Source organism: Vanessa tameamea, chromosome 5 (assembly GCF_037043105.1).
Source record: "Vanessa tameamea isolate UH-Manoa-2023 chromosome 5, ilVanTame1 primary haplotype, whole genome shotgun sequence".
NCBI classification, from domain to species: Eukaryota; Metazoa; Arthropoda; class Insecta; order Lepidoptera; family Nymphalidae; genus Vanessa; species Vanessa tameamea.
Genome location: NC_087313.1, coordinates 5,076,042 through 5,098,978, shown reverse-complemented (window position 1 = coordinate 5,098,978; position 22,937 = coordinate 5,076,042). Strand labels below are relative to the sequence as shown.

General features: G+C 32.3%; 2 protein-coding genes across 2 annotated transcripts in view; one reads left to right on the top strand and one right to left on the bottom strand.

The window, feature by feature from the left end:
• LOC113392519 (MYND-type zinc finger-containing chromatin reader ZMYND8-like) overlaps positions 1-22,937 on the top strand; it is a 281,123-nt gene that overhangs the window by 45,654 nt on the left and 212,532 nt on the right. The window lies entirely within an intron of this gene.
• Positions 18,486-22,937, bottom strand: part of LOC113392351 (heparan-sulfate 6-O-sulfotransferase 2) — a 104,705-nt gene continuing 100,253 nt past the window's right edge. Inside the window, exons 7-8 of the mRNA XM_064220855.1 lie at positions 21,533-21,717; positions 18,486-20,907 (exon numbers count right to left, since the gene is read on the bottom strand). Coding sequence (XP_064076925.1) covers positions 20,757-20,907; positions 21,533-21,717 — 336 coding nt within the window. The 3' untranslated portion in view covers positions 18,486-20,756. The remainder of the gene's footprint in view (positions 20,908-21,532; positions 21,718-22,937) is intronic.

The window sequence follows — 22,937 nt, the reverse complement described above, 5'->3', positions numbered from 1 at the left end:
TATCATCTTTTAAAACTATATGACTTCCAGAAACCGTCGAAGAAAACCGGAACAAACTTGTGTCTGAAATCGAGTCTTCGTTAAACAAAGTTTCGAACTGGGGCCGGCTAAACCTAGTCCACTTCAACCCCAAAAAGACGCAAGTTTGCGCGTTAACCGCCAAAAAAACACCGTTCGTCGTATCTCCACGATTTGAAAACATTCCGATAGCCACCACAGCTATTATCGGAATACTTGGCGTTGATATTTCGAGCCTCGTTCAGTTCCGTGGTCAATTGGAAGGCAAAGCCAAATTGGCATCAAAAAAGCTCGGTGTGCTCAGTAAGGCAAGACAGTATTTCACGTCGGCACATTGCCTAAGACTATACAAGGCGCAAATTCGGCCTTACATGAAATACTGCTCTCACCTCTGGGCGGGTGCTCCCCAGTACCAGCTCCTTCCATTTGACCGTATCCAACGTAGAGCAGCTCGAGTTATCGACGATCAAGCCCTTTCTGATCTGCTCGATCCTTTGGCTCTGCGTAGGGATGTTGGATATCTCTGCATCTTCTACCGAATCTTCCACGGGGAATGTTCCGAGGAATTGTTTGGATTAATCAGAATTTCACCTTCGGACATCTCGTCAAAATTCTAAATTTCACCTGTACCGCCTAGATGTCCGAAAATCCACAACAGCGCGATTTTTAAGACATTTTCTGCCTCGCACAACCACTTTGTGGAACCAGCTTTCGCCGGCGGTTTTTCCACACCGATACGACTTGGGAACCTTCAAAAAAAGAGCGTACTCCTTCCTAAAAGGCCGGCAACGCACCTGCAACCCTTCTGGTGTTGCAGATGTCCATTGGCGGTGGTAATCACTTTCCATCCGGTAAGCCTCCTGCTCGTTTGCCCCCTATAACTGTGCTCCATATGTATATATATAAATATGCTCCAAACCTTCTCCTCAAAGGGAGAGGAGGCCTTAGCCTAGCAGTGGGAAATTTACAGGCTGTTTATGTTATGTTTATATGTATGTAAATGTTGTATTATACATAAATATATTTATCAAGAAATATTTGTTGTGTTTGTGTGTGTTTAATATTAATAATCCTAATATGATTCCCTAATGGGTGTCGCATAGAATTTGTAGATATAAAGTTTGTTTATTTTAACTTCTTCCATTGGAATAATTTAAATATAGGTGACAAATTCGGCCTAATTTATTAATCAATACTGTTTGATATAATTTTTTCAAGAATTTCAAGAATTCGAGAATTTTCAAAACATTTCTTTAATCTTTTTCGTAAAATATAATCTTAGGTTTGACAAGTGTAATTCTTAATGAAAACTATCAACACTCTTAATAAAATTTATCGATAAAATTAGCGAATAACCTCGAAATAAATTATCGAAGCAGGCAATGTTATAGATATTTTACTTTCTTTCCAAAAAATTCATTCGCAAACAGACGCTACCGACAAGTTCCACAGTTCGAAGTCCTAAATAAAAGAATTATTTTGATAACAGCCGACCGCCTTGTGTGACTCTGTTGGGAACTTTCCGCTAAGCACCTGCTACAATACGAACTTGGAAATAACATTTAAGCGCGACATTTTATTTATTTGACAATATAAAAGATTCCTTTTATTGTTCCTTTCATTGTTGAATTATTTTTGCGTGTAAAATTTATCTTCAAATATAAATTAAAATGTTTTTGTCAATTATTAGAAGCCATTTGCGCAAATTATTCTTTTGTATCGATATGTTCTTTGTATATTGAAAAAATAATACCACTGAACATATTTTTTCATATTGATGTATTCCTAGACAAAGGATGATTGAGAGACTAGCTCGACTCAAGCAAAAGTCCACTAAATTGAACATATTTCGTCTATAAGGAACAAGAAGTATTAATTTATATATTTAATTTTAGTATTAAGACATAACGTAGGTGGTAATTGTAGGTGGTGGTAGGTGGTAAGTGGATAAATATATTTTTAGTTAATTTGATTTTCGAAGATTAAACGTTCGTACCCTTTTTTTAATTTAAATGATAGATAATAATTAGAGACAAAAACTAATAATTCAAAAACGTCGTCGCATTTGTAACATCAGACATCTTGGCTTGGTAATAAACAACACTTTATTTCTCCGGGTTCGTACAATCCGAAGGCCACTGCGCGCTCATTGGTCAAATGAAATAGCGCGCGCCTGTTACACACTTCCGTCCCTTCTCGAAATCATTCCCAAACATTACAGGGTAGCGAGAGGAAATATTTTACATATCAAAAATATTAGATAAATAATAAAAATATTCCGTTAGTGCGGCATTCTAGCCGCTTTCTCGAAGCAAAGCGACAATATATCGCGAAACCCATTCTGCAGTGTGCACAGCTGCATAAGTAGTTAACGAATAACGATAATTTAGACAATAAGGAATATAGAGAAGCATATAACTATAGTATAGTACATAGTTCAGCGATATATGTTACTTGATTACGTAAATTTATGGGCGTGTTGTTTTAATATGTAATATTTTAAACATTAAGGTACAAAAGCATATGACTGGCCTTTGTTTAGTATAATTAAATATATATATTCCGATACTAAAATAAGTTATATAGAATATTATTTTAGAGAAATTTACAAAATGGTGAACATCTTATAACAATGTTTATAATTGGCTGATAAATATATCAAAGCCATTGTATAAGATTTACACTGCTTTTTCATAAAATTTATTTTATAAATGTTTCGTATTATTGATACCCCTATGGCGGTATAACATTTGTGTGTAGACAATTAAAATCCATCAAAACAAGTTTTATTCGAAGAGTCGTCTGCTAGAACTTTTGAATTGTCAATTACTATCGGCCATTTTGTTTTTCCTTGGACTTTACGATTCTAAACCTAAATATACTTAATTCAAGAAGATCTTCCAAATACATTTGAATCGTCATTTTGCAAGAGTTTACAGTAAAACTACTACCTAGATAGATTCTACCGAGAAGAATCGGCAAGAAACTTGGTAGTTACTCTTTTCCATCAATCGTATAACACAATAATCATGTCATCGTTTATATAATCTTAATAGCTATTATCCGGCCGTTTCAGGTCATTCAGTAACGAAAAGGGGCAAGGATCAACGGAAATCAAAAAAATAATAGCCGGAGAACTATCTACGGTTGATTACGCGTCAATTGGTCATTGATTCGATGAGTCTCATATCGATACGTTCAGTAGTTTTGACATAAATGACGCGCAAAACAAAATAATAAGCTTAATTTGTTAATAAAACTTGTAACGTTTAACATGTAACACTAAATTTTATTAAGAAATTTAAATGTAAATTTATGTCGTTTTATGAAAAATATTTGATTTAATTTAATTTCGGTGTTTGTTAAGATCAAATTAATTAATAACGGTTTCACTTACAGCACGGTTAAGAAAATAATAAATTAATTTAAAGGTCATACTGTTCGTATTCAACACATCTATGTTAGCTTAGGACACACTTTAACCACAGCTGTACATACTAACTTAACTTGATATTAAATTAGCTTACCCTTTATCAAGGCGGGGGCGAACTCCCCGGCCCAAGGTTTGCAGAAATTGTTTAACATAGGAAAACGTTTAAAGTTAAAATTATTACAAATTCTGATTTAGAAACAACGAAATTACATAATTATGAACGCTACGCGTTATGATAAATTGAAATAATCAATTGTATATATGTAATTTATGATAAGCTTTTGCGCGCGGCTTCGCCCACGTGTATATTCCAATCGTAGAAGGAATAAAGATAAACAAACCTTAGATTCACGTATGCCGCGATTTGCTAACAGCTCAGCTATATTGTGCATTACTCACAGTACTTGATTAATATATCTTTAATTATAATAGAACATTATGTCACTTAACTGCTTGTATCTACTTTAATTTTACTTCCTAATTTTCAATATCGGTTTCGTCGAAACGCTAAACGCTATTCATTCGCAAAACCAAGGTGAATATCATATATTATTCAGCACTCGACCAACGATATCGCGTCAGTTCGAAGTCAAATGTTGTTTATTTGTCTTTTGTCCCCTTGTGGTTGGAATAGACTATAGATTACTGAGAAGTCTCTATGTTCGTATCTATCGGGTACTTTTCGTTTATGGGTCTATCAAATCTCCGACTAATATTATTACAATGACGTGAAATACATAATAACTTTAAATGTAATCGTGATCTTTTAAGCGGGGCCTTACAGACAAACAATTTTCATGTCTATAATATGATGATGATGATAGATGGGATGTAATTAGCAACGTTCGAGTAGGTTCTGGTAAAAAAATATAACATTAACTATATTCTATACTAATGTTATAAAAAGGAAATATTTGTTTGTAATCGTGATACTCTGAAATACTTTCGCCATTAGAAACCAAAATTTTATTTTAGTATTAATTAGACTTCTATATATACATATATGTGTACACTTATAATCACATGAATGAACATCAATGAATTCTATGCGGGCGGAATCGCGGGCACAACTAGTATATTATATTTAAGTTGAACTTATTCAAAGTAGTTTGAAGTTTAAACTTACAGTAACGTAAACTCTAGTGATTATGTAATAGTTATTCAATCGTTTTGTTTACGGAGCGCTGTTTCTCGTACGCCACGGAATAGGCACAGTTTATTTCCGGACAGCATTCAAGGAATGGTTTCGGTTAAATGAAGGCACACGATAGTATCCCGGGTGCATGTTAATGCATACTCAACACTCACTGGAAATTTGATCGTTTTATTATGCGTACGATGTTATCAGACGGATGGAGAAGAAACGAATGTGTGAACGATTTACTTATTGCTTGGAATGTGTTAAAATAACTATAAATTTTCGTAAAACGTGGTAATTTCATTAGAACTCTATGTAATAGCGTTGCTAAGGCTTGAATTATGGCGGATAGCTGACTACATAAAATTATGTGTACTGTATTTTTTATATTTATCATAAAAATTGTCGTTAATGTATTAATGAAGATTGAGTTTAAATTAAAATTTTCTTAATACATAGACATTTAGGTAGTTTCGTACGTTTATTTATAATTTTGTTAAATTATTATAACTTGAATATTTGTATTTTATTTAAATTCTAAGCAAAAAGTAGTCGACATAATTTTCCTATCCCATATGTTTAAAAATAAGCTGAGATGGTCCAGTGGTTACAATATTTTCACTTACATAACACTTCGTTCACGACTGTGAAGAAAAGCAAGGAAAGTAAAGAAAATCTTTAATATGTTCCCAATCTTCGTCCATATTTCCAGCGTTCCTAGGTAAGGAACGCGGTGAAATATGCTCCCAACCTTCGTCCCGTAGGTCTTAGTTCAGGCTTACGATAATTTAAAGGCTTAATTTTTATTTATTGTTTTATTTCAAAATCCGACTATCAATTACAAGATGTGAGCAAACAATAACACAGATGTTTAATAGCCTCATCAGCATACCAATAACAATAATACACTGGCCTGATTCCCGGTGTTCTCAATTAAATGGCTATTGTTTTCAATGGACACGTCAATTGTTGTTTATCAGATGTTTGTTGTACATTAACTCATACTTACTACTCGTGTTTCTGACCGCGTTCAGTAAATCCTGAACTATTTCTTATTCATAGTCTAGCCGTTCGCTGTGGAGGCCTGTTCCTAAATATTTATAGGAAATACAAAACAGTGAAGAGTAGCTTTGTAATGCTAACTTTAAATTCTTTATTCTTAAATTTACATTGTGCGCTTAACTTTTATTACATTTTCACTCCGTCTTCGTTGTAAATTCAGGATTTTCAGCTTTAGTCCATTTTTTAGAGGATCTGCTTGCTTGAGATAATTTTCGTCTTTCCTTATTTTCATATTTTGTGTTATTTTAAATTTAAATTTTGAATAAGATTTGCATTTTTGTTCTATTCAAAATTAATCCCGTATGATATTTTTTGTTTTGATGATCGGGACCATTTATAATGAACAATGATTTAGTTAAAACTGGGTAATTGTACTTTAATATCTCATACATAAGTTTATATTATATAAAGTAATGAACATAAAACATCTTGGCGTAATTAAACTCTTAATTTACATTTTGTGAGCATTCATTTTAATATTAAATAAAGCGTATAAGTGTACATATATTTTGTTTCAAGAATTTCGTATATCTTTATATATATTTAACCATAAAAATATATGTAATACTAAAGTTACGTGAAGAGTGCCGTATAATATTGGTACTATTTAAATTTGAAGTTTTAAAGAAGTAATAAAAAAAATGAGGTGTTTTTTACAATTACTTTTTGAGATAAAGCCTACTGCTTATATAATTATTATTAAGTCACGATCGTACTTATGTAAATATTTAACTAAATGTCACTTTAGTGATTTAGTGATTAATAATCACTGTGCTCATAAGTTTACCAAAAAGTAAAAAAAAACGAATATACAACTGGAGTCAGTGATAAGTGGCGACAGACTCTCTGTTTTTAAATCAAGTTTAATCTCATTTTGTGTTTATTGGAGAAAAGTGACCAAGATTGCTCATAGAGAGACTAGCCCAAGACTGATTATTGTTTAGGAAAAGTATGTTTCTAGAATCTACGAGTATATACGTATGGCGAATTTGACAAATGACTTCCTTTAGATTTGTTACGAGTCCTGAGAATAATTAACTATTATTTTGTAACATTGTAATGATACATTGTAACATTGTAAGGACAGTCAGTTTATGATAAACGAGTTTTCCTCCTTGATCCTTAATCTATCCGGTATGTTACTTATTGTCAATGACAAATATTAGTCAAGCATTTGTTAATGGCAGTATTCTCTGAACAAGTATTTAACTTTTTTTTAAGTACAAAACTACAACATGTATGCATATACATATACCTTCAAGAAAAGAACGTACTCTTTCCTGAAAGGCCGGTAACGCACCTGCAAGCCCCCCGGTGTTGCAGATGTCCATGGGCGGTGGTAGTCACTTTCCATCAGGTGAGCCTCCTGCTCGTTTGCCACCTCTAAAATAAAAAAATAAAAAATCACCGCATACAATTAACAAACATAATTACGTTTCTCCATTAGTTGTCAATTCGTCGTTCCGCTGTCACCAGAAAGGGCCCAACATCAACAAATTGACTTTAATATCATTTCGATTACAGCCCAGCGTGACAACCTGTCACGGCGTCGTCACAGATGGTTCACGTGACGCGATACTTTAATTGATATCATATTACGTTAGAAGTTCTAATTGTGCTTTAAATCGTTGTAACGTGATCTCTTGGAATAATGTGGTATTTACATTGATGAGTGGCGTTTATTTAATTTAATGTGATCTTAAATTATATCGAGATAAGCAAACGGAAAAACTATATTAATTTAAGTATACTTACAAGTCAACATGGATTAAGTTACAAAATAAGATTATATTAATTAATAACTTCGCTCGTACAAGTTTAAAAATAACGTTTAAGAATAATGATTAATATTAATTTAGTCGAATCACAAACTTAATTGAATATAACGACCAAGTTTCATTTGCAGTTTGTCCGGGTTCCGTATTCGGGAAGGTCATCGGAAATCATTAGTTTATTTTTTTTTTTAATTAAAGACTTTTTTCAAAAATACAATTATTTATTAAGTCCCTTCACTAAAAAGGTCAACTTCTTGTATTAAGACCTACGTACTATGGTACTCCACTAACATAACGTAACGTTGCTGGGCTTAGAATAGAATTGAATATTCTTGCTTGCGCAACATTCGTTCATTAGTTGTGACAAAACGTACGTCTTTATCGATATATTTTATTTACAAGAGATATCATCGACTGTTGAATTTATAAAATAATATATGAACTCTTTTATTATTTTTCATTCCTTAATTAAATCCGCCGGTAGCGTCGGCAATCCCTTCGTTAAAATTTTACTACGTTGTATAGCGAATCATACAGAACACATTATTTCCATATATCATCTGCGTAGTGCTAATAGTATCCGAGTACGATGTGTCATATAGAAAAGACAGACAGACGAACATGACTGTGTGTATATAGATTACATTTTTCCATTTAGTTACAGAACCCTAAAATAATAAAGATCACGCGATCTTTTCTTTAGTTGTGCAAAAAATATATAAACATTGAAAACGCACTGCAGTAGAAATGTAAGTATTATAAGTTTAAACTTAAATCCTATTAAAAGCATACTTGTATAATTGTATACTTGTATAAAAAAGAGTTATAGCTGCTATATCTCTACAGTATCCGCGGTTCAACGATATATCATCTCAGTCCTTTCAGATCGATTCCAATACCTACGTATAGAAGCGTCCGGACCCACCGGATGTCCTACTTATCAAGCACCGTACTTATATGAAAAGAACACTCTCGCAACTTATTCAAAAGACAAACTCATGACATACAATCCTTAAATCATGTAGTCATACTTTTATAAGAGAGTGTTATTTTGTATTGATTAACAATTCTTCTACTTTAACTTTGCTTGGTGATTCGGCTTCGTGCAAGTCTGGGTAGGTTGGTGGGTGGTCCCATTGAAAAAGGTATTTACCGCCAAACAGCAATAATTGGCGTTTAAAGGGTGAGTGAGGCAGTGCAACTGCAGGCACAAGGAATAACATCTTAGTTTACAACGGAGGTGGCGCATTAGCGAGGCAACAAATCATAGATTTTTCTTCCAGCGCCAGTTTCTATTTGGTGTCTATTTGGGTGGAGACTACTTACCATTTGATCCCCCACCTACCTATTTTATAAAAAAAAAAAACTATATATTAAACACTTTGTGCAAGCATTCTGTCTATATACATAATTGTGTGTAATGAATAATAAATACAAATTTATATAGAAGTCGAATGTTAATTGTGTTTATACAAAGAGATTCCTCAATCTCATTTTATTTTGTAGGAAATTAACTTCGTTATCAAAATTATCAAAGTAACTAATTGGCTTAACAAAATTTAATTTTATCAGCGTTATGCTGAGATTAATTATTATATTATAGGGCAATGGTGTACTCTTTCGATAGATATTTTATTCTAATTTATTGTCTTTGGAAAATTTAATCAAATTGCAAAACAATTTACCGTACGAAATAATTCTTCATTTGTTTATACGTAAAAGGTTTCAAGTAACGTAAACATTGCGGAATGTGACTTCTAATCAAATAAACATTAGATTATTTAATTACGATCGTGTGTTACTTAAGACTCTTTATAGCAATGTCGCGTTGTTATGAATGTTGTAATAGAAGTTTATTGTATAATTATCGTTTAATGGATTCTAATCATCTGATTTATACAACCATTCATTATGACGCGACGGAATTATGGCGCCGGCAGAGGGAAGAACCACAATAGAATCTTATTAAGCTGGCATTACTTTCGATGGTATGCATGAAATAAACAATATCACTTACTGATTTATGAAATTCAATTTTGCCCGTATGTTGCAACATTCTTCTTCCTTGTTTTGCGATTGTGATATTTTAATATTTTAAATTTGTACTTAGTGATCAGTTATAATTATTTCATTCGCATTATATAAAAATGTTTATAATTTTAATTATTTTTATTACAGTTGGAGAAACTCATATTATAAGAGTATAAAAAAATGCTATAAAAAATATACAAAACATATTGAAAGTTAAGATGGATTGATGTATGTTATTCGTTCACACCAGAACGGCTGAACGGATTTGAATGCTATTTGGGGAAGAGATAGTCTTGGAGTATAGGTTACTTTTTCGCGAAGCCACGGAGGGAAATTAGTTAGTAATATTAGAAGAATCATGGTTTTTCTGTAAAATCTAAATTGCCAGACTATAAAATTCTAAATAAAATTAAATCGGTATTTACCGTCGAGAACAAGATTAGTTACAAATACTATTAAAGCATATTACGAATACATAGAAGTGCTTACCCAGATATAAACCCGTGACCTTCGCTGAAGATCGTCGTGATCTTTTTTTACGATATAGGTTAGCGGACGAGCAATTGAGCCACCTGATGGTCAGTGGTCACCACCGCCCATAGACAATGGCGCTGTAAGAAATATTAACCATTCCTTACATCACCAATGCGCCACTAGCCTTGGGAATTAACATTTAGTTTTAGAATTAAGAATTTAGTTATGTCCATTATGACTGTAGTTACACTGGCTCACTCATCCTTCAAACCAGAACACAACAATGCTGAGTACTGCTTTTTGGCGGTAGAATGTAGAGTGGGTAGTACCAGAGGGGTGTACAAAGCCCTACCATCAAGTATATAAATAAAATGATTTATAGTTTGAAATTTTAAGTACCTACGAGACCGTTTGAAGGAGATAAGAGACTGTCGTGTAGTAGTTGTTCACATGTTGCAAGCTAAGCAGGTCGACTCATTATACACACTTCGGTTTACAAAGGGGCAAACGAGTGGAAATCTTCACGTGTAACGTTGAAAATTATAGATAAAATCATTACATTTTCTCGTCCATATAAAATAAACTAGTCTCGTATGGGACCGCACGGCGATGCGTGAAAATGATTTATATAATCTCTCGGTATTGTTTCAACGGTTGCGCTTTTTTTGTATTATTTTAATATGTAAATTTATACTCAATTGTTTTTCTATGTGGAAATGAAGGAAAATATTTTTTGTTTCTGATTAATAATAAGATAAATTAACTTACTAAAAATATGTATATTTTTGGTTTTATTTAAATATATAGAAATATAGATATCATAGAAATGGGCCACCGGATTGTAAGTTACCAATGCTCGTAGACATTGACGCTACAAAAATATTATGATTGCCTTATGTGGCTCACTTACCCTTCTCACACAAAAGGGATGATTGGTACCTTCCCAAACGGACATGAATATGTACCAGCATGATTCAAAATTACTAAATAGATTAAATCCTACAGGATTAAAATAATAATAATAATTGTCTCACCGTGTGTAATTTCCAAATTTCATAAAATCGATAATGTATTAAATTGACAGGCAGCATATGATGATAGCTAACGTTAGTTCGTGAGCGTTATTTTATCTGTGTACACCGAGATTCAGAACTAAAGTAATAATTATACTTACTTTTCTTTTTATTGATTTATTTATATATAACCAGCATTCGACATTGCACTTTCGAATCGATTCCGAACAACGTTTCGACTTCATATGAGTATACAAATATATATATATTAAAAAAACATCACAGTAAGATCTTCATTATTCAATAGACCACGCGATCTCAGTCCGAACTTTTTACCGGAGGACCCGAAACTTTTATACTTAAGCGATTTTTAATTTACTAACTTATAATATCTTGTAATATCTAATAATACCGGCTTAAATAGTAACGAGTAAGTATATTTTAATACACTGTTGGATTGATTTATCGAACAAAGGTTATCGTTCAATTTCTCATTTAACTAATGTTAAAAATGGTCTGTGTTTTATCTATAATAGATAGATATTTCTTGATAACAAAGTTGTTGCTTCTGTAGAAATTGAAAGTCGATCAATATTTCACAGTAGTTTACATAGTTCATGGATTATATTAATACATTATAAAACATTTTCGTGTCCTTAATAACCTTTCATAATGTGAAAGTTCCGTATCGGTTTAGTATTATAAAAAACCTTATAACATTTGTGCGATTAACGTACTGATGTATTAATGTTCATTAAATTACTAAGTTGTTTGTGCTATTATTTTACGAGACATTAAATGCCTTTTTAAGATTCCATCGTTCATACTTGTTCAAGTAACAAACATGTAATTGACCTTATAGATAATATTGACTTGAATCTGTATTATAATAACACCATATTATACAAATGATAATAATTCAAATGCAGCAAAGTGCCTAGATACTTGAAGGATATTATTATATAAGCCGAGATCACTTCAGATATTATCTACTTTTTATTACAATAAAATGTATTAATTATCGTTAAAATCAATGTTATTAGTCTATTCAATTAATTGTAGTAATAAAGTTTAATATTGTAAGGAACAAGTTGGAATACGTCTTAATGTCAATGTTGTGAATACTTACAAATTATATTTTATAATTTACTAGAGACCCGCTCCGGCTTCGCACGGGTGCAATGCTGATACTAAATATACTAAAGTATGTCTTTATATAAAACGTTCACAGCTTTTTGTCATTAGACAATACAAACCGCTATATCCCTGCATTTTATATCTGTAATTTCTTCGAAAATATTCATTTAAAAAACATACTGTAAAGGGCCATATTGATCTATATGAAATGCACAATGTATTTAAAGTGCTTAATTGGATAAGGATAAATTCTTAAATCAAACTATCTATTAAAAAAAACGTTAAACGCATTAAACCCGTTGTGTAATTTTAAAGATCTAAGCATACACAGGGACAGACAGACAGCGGAAAGCGACTTTGTTTTAATTACTTATGATATTGTCGGTAGTGTGCCTTATAAATAAATAAATATTCAAAAACAATCTTTCACATTTATAATACTAAACAAAAATACAAAACTAATCCATGATCCAGGGCAGATATAAGAAGTAACCCATTATAATATGTCTAAGTTATCTCGAAAGTGAACGAACGTCAAGCTGTTCTGGACGAGGGAACAAATTTTTTGTCTTATCTCAAGTATTTCGACGTGGCTTAGTTTTGACTTTGATTTATGTTTTACAAGGATTTACTAACTTTTATTATGTATATAGCTGTGGAATTAGTATTTATTGAATAATACCTGTCGTACAAAGATTCTCTCGTATATATACAAATAAGCATACTCTATGTTTCCTTGGCCTTCCTTGATGTTAACTTCGGCTCAGGGGTTCGGCGGTGTAAAAGTAACATACAGAAAAATAGGCCGAGTTACTGTCGCATTTATAATAATGGTATACATATATATATATATGATTAATGAATTATATGATTTAATACTAAAACTTAATTAAAAAATACTTTTCATTTATTTGCCGTGTGTTATTCTTTGTCTAATAATTCTTATGTCTGATTTTCGTTATTATTAGTAAAGTATCAGCTAACACAATTATCAATCCTGGACGTTGTCGTACAATCTAGACAATTGATAATTAGAAATCGGAATCAATACGTGATCTCAGTTCGAAATATTTTTTTTTATAATGCTGCCTTTTTTCATCAAATCAATGGGATTCATTGATCTGTTTTTAAGGTCAATGGACTACATAATGGTGATAACAAAACTCAGTGAACAAATACAGCACTATGGCCAAATACACATAGACATATTATTCACTAATATTTAACAATCAATAAATTAAGAAATTCGATTTAGAATTTAACCGTATAATATCGCTTAGCGCACTGCAATACAAAGAAAACAATGTCTATGGTCTTAACTGACAATCGAAATAATTACTTACCATTTACGAGAATCAAACTCACCTCTTCATCTAAATTATCGTTCGATCCACCAATTCGAATCCTGCTCATAATCCCTGATGTCTCTTACTCAATGTGGAGTATTATTTCAAAATTGCTGTCCGTGTTAGTAACAATGCCCCAATGACCTAGGTCAGACTATGACGGTCAAAACTGATTTAAACTAATAGATGGCAGTATTTCTTGTGACACTAACACCGATACGATGATATGCCTATTAGTTTAAGTTAGACAGACAGAAGATTTATTGGATGACAAATCTTTCTCATCTGTGTCCACATTCGATAGAAATAATACTTAAAAGTAATGTTGATAATGTAATATTTCAACAAATTTATACATCCCGTATATATTCAATGTTTTTGAATTCAGTCAATATATTGACTAAATAATTCCAGATATATTGGGTACCACCCACTGATTACTCTATGGCACAAACTTTGTAAACTTTTGATTGGACTCATAACTTAGGTCATGACATTTTGGGTTCTGTGGTTAGCGGCATATTGATGGTTCAGGAAGTTTATTCATACGTCTTATTGTGTAATAGCCCACGGGATAAGGTGACCAACAAATAAAAAAAAAAAAATACTAAAAACTGTCATAAATTTCTAGTATCCTTGCAAAGCGCACGTGTCAAAAGAAATGTGTCGTGTGAAAAGAGCGATGTACTGGTTATGTAGATACGCGTATGGACGCACTTGATTGAATGATAAAAGTTTTGACAAGAATATCGAACGACAATTCGTTTCCTGTGTGGGGACCGGCGGGGTGCAACATGGCTCCACGCGGCGGGACGGATGCTTCCTAATAACATAAATGCAAATTCGACCATTCAAGCTTCCTGCGTTTCAAACGCGTTTCAACACGATCGCTTTATTAAAACGTTTTAAATGCCATATCTGGACGAATGCAGCGTCTAACGAACGTTTCTTAGACCTCTAATTAGGCTGTTATTTCCGTCATATATTTTTTTTTATTTCTAGGTCTTATTTTCATTTAGCGTTAATTGGATACTTACAGTTTGCGAGTTTCATATAAACTTGATAGGGTTGCCAGCGTGCTTAATAGATTTAATAGCTGCACCTATATTTTTTTACCTGTATAAAAACTTTTGAATTTCAAATAATATTTTTATTAAAAGTAAATAAGTGTTTTTTCTTAAATTAATATGAGTTTAATTTGTAAGAAATAAAATGCTTTAATTTAATACCACATGCCATGAATAAAACAAGCCATGTGGAAACCCTTAGAATAATTGGCAGTATTTATTTACTCGTTTCTTAATTGATCAGATTGTATATAACGCGACACAAAAGGGATCGGTTGAAATGAAAACCAGTATATAATTTCAAATATTTTATTACTCCAGTGTCTGTAAACACACGTATCTACAATGTTTTGGTTCAGTCGGAAACTTAAAAAACTAAACACTAGACTTTTGGTACTAGAATGCATCGCACGATGCAATTATGCGTAATATTATTCAAACTAATTAACACGTCACGAACTTTTATACAGTTGGCTTAGTTTCTGCTATGGCGTCTTCGCTTCAGCTATTCGATTATTTACAACACAGCACGTGACATATCTGGCCGACGTCTAACAACAGACAAATATTCAAAAGAATTCATATTTATATTAAATCATCTAGCCGCCTCGGTTTCGCACGACTACAATAATGCATGAGTTGTTTCATTACAAACGTATGAATGGTTTAAAAACGTTTTGAGTAACACATACAAAGATATGTTATTTTTTATTTATTTAACTGGTAATATTTGCGAACCCTCCGTATGATAATAACGATTGCCAGCGGAGATTATTAAAACAAATGGAAGACAGTTAGCTTGTGTATCATATGACAATTTTATATTAATTTTTGCAAGTGTAAACTGTTGATAATTAATAAATTCATATCAGTATTAAGTTTTGTATATTAAACCAACTTTAATTATTACTCAAGGGTATTAAGGGACTAATAGGCACACTCGTGATGCCTTTATATTTAATTAGCTCGGTGTGTGTTGGAATTGCTTAAACTTTTTTTATTACAATAATGATTGACACGTACAAATTACGCCTGTTATAAGTATATATAATAGACTTCATAGAGTCAGTAACTTTTGTGGGGCAAAGGGTTTTACAACAAGATATCGGAAAGTTTTCAAAATTCATCCGTTGCGAAATTCAAAATAAAAAGGGAAAGGAAAGCTTGTTTGCGAATAGTTACTGTACTGTTGAGTTCATGGTTGATGGCACACCTTGGGAATTAAACAATCGCCCTCCGGCTATTTCTTTGATTGAATACGTAAACAATCTTAAATTGACAAAAAACGTACTGCAGAGTTTCTTCCGCCGGTTCTATCCCGAAACGGTGGTAGTTTTTAATTTGACAATCAATAAGCAAGTGTAATGTAATTGATTTCATTTGATACCATATCTAGAAACTAATAATGGCTATAAAAACATTAACTGATTCATACATATCTTTTCAGTTTCCATAGTTGGGTTAACCTATACTCTATTGCTAAACTGCTTTGATATTGAATTGCCGCGCGGTACTTGAATACTTGTCATACATTTATAAAATACATAATTCGTTTAAACATTCATCTGTCACGAGACGTCATCCGCCGTCGTTACATGCTAGACTATTTTTACGACTACGTTATACTCATTTATACGCGACACCCACGCTTCTGATACAGTGTATGTATATAACAGATACATGAAAAATCATCGCAATCAAGTATGTATATTATACCGCAGTATTTTGTTATAGTCAATGAAATGATTTTGATACTTTTTTGTCTATCGATTAATAGTGCAAATCTTGATTAAATATTTTAATTCTTTTATGTATACTAGTGGAGATAATGTACAGTCGCCTCGAAAATGCTATAATTTTCAAGACAATTTTCTGGTTGCACATATGTCGACTTATGCACTATTTTGAGGCCGACTGTACTTCTAAAAACTTTATTAATATAATTCAAGGATGTTCGTTTAAAATGTATTAATTAATGTATCAATGTATTTAAAAGACGGAATTTCATAGAATTCAAACTCACGATTAAAAAACATTCCTATTAGTAATTAATTAAAATTTCAAAATTTAAATAATTGAATTCAAATGCATGAAGATAACATATAAGAGCCGAGATGGCCCAGTGGTTAGAACGCGTGCATCTTAACCGATGATTTCGGGTTCAAACCCAGGCAGGCACCACTGAATTTACATGTGCTTAATTTGTTTATAATTCATCTCGTGCTCGGCGGTGAAGGAAAACATCGTGAGGAAACCTACATGTGTCTAATTTCAACGAAATTCTGCCACATGTGTATTCCACCAACCCGCATTGGAGCAGCGTGGTGGAATATGCTCCATACCTTCTCCTCAACGGGAGAGGAGGCCTTAGCCCAGCAGTGGGAAATTTACAGGCTGATTATGTTTATTATTATGTAATTCAAATGCATAATTTATCGGAGAAAAATGTTTTTTTCAAAAATATACAACATTCAAAACGAATTCAATATGACATCTAAATACAAACACGATCGAATATGTTTTCAAACATACATTAATCATCGTCTTATAATACTGACATCCTATTGTCAACTTTAGAAACATGTTCGCCCTTATATACTTGTCTTATATAACGATTTATTTAATTTTCATTTAACAAGAGTTCACTAGATACACTCTCCAATCCATAAAAATATATTATATATTGTTATAATATATTATTTACAATATATAACCAGTTAATATTATAAACGTAATATAAATACGGTTATGTTATGTAAGGCGATATACGCCCCACCCTTTTCGCGGAACAAATTAAAGCAACTTTTATTAGATGAAGCAATATTCTTAAGCAACCTTGACCTGAGTGAATGAGTAACCGTTCCCACCTCATTCTTTACGAAAAATAAACAATATTTAGTTTAAAAATCGTCACTATCATTTGATATACACTGATGATCAGTTTCTTGTGTCTAATTTAAAAAAAAAGGAAATATATTATTTTTGAACAAATGCTTCTATTTCATCTAAATAGTTATTTAGCTAATCAGCGGTTTCATAATAATTACAGAATAAAAATACGTAAATTACTTGTTATGAAAAAATAATAATAATTGCAGAGTTTCAGAGTCTTTTCAATTCAAGTCTTCTCTAAGTCAATAGAGCTTAATGTTTATTGCGTGTCAAAAGTTTTAAGATAAAACATCGTTCGGGACGGACGCCTCGTGGTATAATCCGTTTTTGAAAGCAATCTCTACTTGTATTGTCTTATTAAAGTTAGCGAGATAAAAAGAATACTTGCCCGACGAAGAAATGCTAAAAAATATTATTCAAGTTAAAGCATCTTATATTTTATAATAAAAACACAAGGATATCATTAAATTCTTATAAATGTAAATAATATCAATGCTCAAATGGTAAAATATGGAACACGAATAAATGCCATTTAAAATATAATGCAACTAAACAATGAACCAAATACTTCGTTGCCTTAACATTAAATTTTGCAGGATAACATTTGAGCTGTCATTTTTTGTTTACAGATAAAAAATATTATAATTTTACCGCCAAGTGTCACATAGTATAAAGAATCCGGCCGATCCTAACTTAAAAATAGAATAAAAATAAATGTTCTGATGCAAATCCAATTTATACAGCACGCGAATTTGTTCTTTGGTTCCATTAATTGAGAATCGATTTTAAAATAAAACATAACATAAAAATACGACATTAAAAAATAAGGTATAATACTATATCTACAAAAAATGTGATGAAGCGATAAATATCGCTACAACCATGTCATATTACACTGCTATAGAATAACTATTTACAAAACATTTCAGATGGAAATATTACAACATTATAATTTAAATACGCCATTTGATTAATGAGCTTCGTATAATGAACTACGTAAAATAATTAATTATAAAAAAAAATAAAAAAAAATCGTTAAACATTCAACACGGTGCATGAAATACCCGAGTTCTTCCGTAGCTGTTTACGTTGTTTTTCATTAATTTACTTACCGAGGTAACTTAGAAATTGCAAATTATTATAATGGATATTGGTATACATAAAACGTAACAGCGATGAACCGAATACGCATATTGACATAAAATAAAATATCGAAATATAAATTGTACTTTATAGTCCAGAAACGAATTGTGTTGCCATTAAAAAAATACCATATACGTATTTTTTATAGCAACATTTTCCTTACATTCATATAATAATGAATGTATTGTTGATATTTAAAGGTTTAAACATTGTTTGCGAGTACATTACACGAACGTTATTGCAGTTCTCATATTACCGCGTATGCGCCTGTAAAATATTCACGAGATATTCACATGAGATATTTAGGCTTTTCATAGCACCTGGTGCTCCTTAGAGCGTTCTAGTCTAGAAATGCCTTTAGAAATTTCGGCGGTTTGGCAGCATTTTTGCATTCTCGAACATTCTTCGCTTGTTTACCTGACCTGGAATTTTCTATTAACCTGGAAACTTGCAACGGGTATATCAACGAGGCTGCCATTACGTTAAAAATTTCTTTCTTCTTTTTTTTTCAAAACTAGAACATGACATCGTGATCTCAACACGCTGTCACGCCTTCGATGATCTGAAATTTCTCATTGACACGGATCTCTTTACTTCGTTTTAAGCGATGAAAGTAAAATCGATACAGACATATCGTTATTGAAGTACATAAGCAAATTGAAGTAGGTACATTCAAAATAACAAGCTTTTTTAATTAAAATCTGCTCATTAATCAAAAGTGTACTTTATTTTTAGTTAAACTAGGTTCATTTTTCGTTGGGTTCGTTCTAGATGCATAACCTACCCTGTAACTATTAAATATCAACACTGCGATAGTAACTATCTAAAATAAGCTTATACAAATGTTTAGGGGATGGATTTATAGCACATTTCGTAGACATTCACAAACTAAGGATCACTCTTAAAAAATATTTTTATCTAATTACTTAGTTAAAAACTGTACACAACGCAAATTGCAAGGTAAGAAGCCCATTTATCGAACAATAATATCATCGTTTAATGAGAATTTTAATCAACAAAAATATTATAAATTTTGAGTATACGTTCAAGTGGAAATCTCTCTTAATGCTATCGTGTTAAGAGTCATTTTCAAACTATAGTATTCACGTAGAGCTCTTCTCCTAACTCTATATAAAACATATCAATTCCCTTTGATCAAAATGTCAAGCGACGTCACTATTACAATAGTTGATCTTTTGCGCTTGACATTTGGTACTATTATTAAACACACGATATTACGTACATATCGATAACGTTAAATTATAACAAGAGTTACAGTTATAAAATATTTTTATACAATGCTTAAAGGAATGTAAATCTGAATAAATTCCGAACAATCGATACGATAGTTACTAAAAATCGATTTTCTTTCTATCGATTATCTCGAATGATATTCAATTCAATCGATCACTTCATTCGGAATACAAACAGAACGTGTTCCTCGTCTGTTCGACGTCTCTCACACGTCAGTCCCCCTCGTAATATTGTCACATTATGTTCAATACAATTACACTCTGTCGTTGAAAGTCCCAAACTCTATGCACATTTCCTTTTTATCTCATCGATTCGATGTGAACATATTTAGCTGCCTTTTTTACAAACAAAAGTTGCACTGAAGTTACATTAAAATATTTAAAAAAAAAAACATACAACCAAAAATATCTTATAATATAGACGTATTTTTGACTAGTTGTATTATGCAGTGAATAACTGTTAACAACTCTTTTATTTAAAAATAGAATACGCTCGAAAACAAAAAAAAAGTTTAAATTAAGAATACGAATTTGAACACAAAGAGTTGGTAATAGTTAGACATCGAATCTTAACGCTTAATACATCTTTATCCTTAGATATATAGAGCATGCACCAGTAACGTAATGTAGTTTCATCCACTGCTCTGTGGTTTACCGCGACTTGGATCTCAAACTTTCTTCGACTTAAAGGATTTGCCTGCACACCAAGTAATATCGTTACCAATGGACACGTAGAGTGCATACGATCACGAATTCAACTTTGAAACTTCAAAGACACCGACAAAACCAAATACTACTTCGTTTTAAATATAATTTCAAATTATATCTTAAGAATATTCTTGAGAAATGTTTTACTTTATACATGTCAAGCTAAATTTTATTACTATTTAAAAGGTAATTTGCAAAATACCGAAGATCGTACGAAGAGCCGTGTCGGATTTATTAAATCACAATCTCTGCAGCAATGGCATTGTTTATGCTAACTTGCCTCTCGACTTCTCAGTGGTAGCGTCCTCTAGGTTGCTGTCCCAATCGAATTCGGTGACACCGACTTTCGGCGCCACTTCGCCGAGATGTCGCCAGCGGAATTCGAAATCGCTATCTCGTTTCTTTAACGCTTCGAACCTGTTCGACCAAACGTTTCACATTTTCAAAACATTCCCAATAGTTTTAGAACACATCTTATATCTATCTACCTGCTATTGCATCTTCTATTTTGTGATAGTTTTTTTTTTACCAAATTTGTAGATTTATTATTTTCAGGGCCAGAACGTGTGTATACATGTTCACATAATAATTTTAGTGTGTCGTATGTATCACAATTGTTTTGAAAAGGTTTATTACAAACTAATCGTCGAACACGGCTTCGCTTGTAAATTACATCAGTTCAGTGGTTTGGCCGGGTAAGAGCAACAGGGCGACAGACAGACAGACCGACAGAGTTACTTTCGCATTAATAATATTAGTATAGATAATTGTAAGGATACAGAGGCAAAATAGTATTTAAAAATACCCGTCTGTTATTCTCCCATTCTATTTGAATCTACTGAACGACAAAAGTTTAAAGGTAATAGACGATAAAGCCTAATGCGCAAAAATGCACCGGCGGAATAAATAGTTCTTTGGCCATCCTAAGTTTTGATCTTAATTTAAAATATTTCACTCAAAATTTTAAGTCAATTCAATAGTTTTGTAATTTTTTTAATATCTAAGCCTGGTATGAAAATATATTCTGTAATGTATAAAGTACCTTTTAAACATGAGGTTCTTAGCGAAGTCATACAGCTCTAAATCGAGCGAGTTAAGCCGCCGGATGTGCGCGACCTGCGCCGGCGACAGTGCGGCTAGCGTCGCGCCCGACACCGTCGCGTTGTGCTGCGTGAACGGGACCGCGAAACGTAGGTTGAACGTCTCCTCGAATACGTATTGTGATATCTACGAGATAAAATATATATATTCATTATTATTACTTATAGCTAAACAAAAACTTAAATAGTAATAAAATATTATTTTACTTCATATTAGTACTTTAAATCCTCGGGAAAATGACCCAACAAGAAATAATAATCATATTCTCATCGCCAATGCGCCACCAACCTTGTGAACTAAGATGTTATGTCCCTTGTAACTGTAGTTACACTGGTTCACTCATCGTTCGAACCTGAACACAAATATATTGTCGTTTTGTGGTAGAATATCTGATGTACGGGTGGCACCTACGCAGAAAGGCTTGCACAAAGGCCTACCACCAAGTGATCTACATATAATTAACGTCGAATCTAACGTTATTTTTGTCAAAAATTCCAATATGGAAACTCTCTGTTCTTAATTTTAAGCCCAAATTTAAGTTTAACGGCTGAATATTTCGTTTTCGATATGGGATTCGATAATATTTTAGATAAAACGTCTTAAAAACATTATTTAAAAAATAGATAGATTGTATCTATACTAGTGTTGATACCGTTTTACGTTCAGGAATAAATTTTGATCGAAATGAAGTTCAAAAAATGTTATCCGTTATTATGAAACCGTACGATAGCACACGAAGTAATTTAATAACCCATTATAATATATATTTACGTTGAGTAATATATATATATATTGTACTCGTTTTATATTCGTATGTAAATATACGAACAATAAGGAACGGTATATTCTCGTGATCGTGAAATAAATCCCACTGTTTCCACAGGCTGAATATAAAACCTCAACTTTATTTATAGTACCCACTTATATACATGGTTCTGTATACGGTACGGAAGTTAGTATTAACAAAAATAGAAATATTACAAAGTATTTTTTGTTTGGTTTCACGGTAGTCTAATCAGATTAGGATGGAGCACATCGTGAAAGCTTATAGTTTAAAGATTAACTCGGTGGTAAGGCTTTATGCAAGTCCGTCTCGGTAATACACACAGCTGCAATATTTCGTATTATTGTGTTCCGGTTTGAAGGGAGAGAGTGAGCCAATGGAACAGACACGAGGGATTACTACTACCAACCCGGGTTTGAACTCAAGACCTTGGGATCTGCAGCCTAATAAACAAAGCCACTAGACTCTCGATAATATCGTATATATCGTTTATAATTTACAGAGATTTGTATCGATTTAATATTCGCATTAGGAAGTATTAGATTGTTTGAAAGCGCTCCGG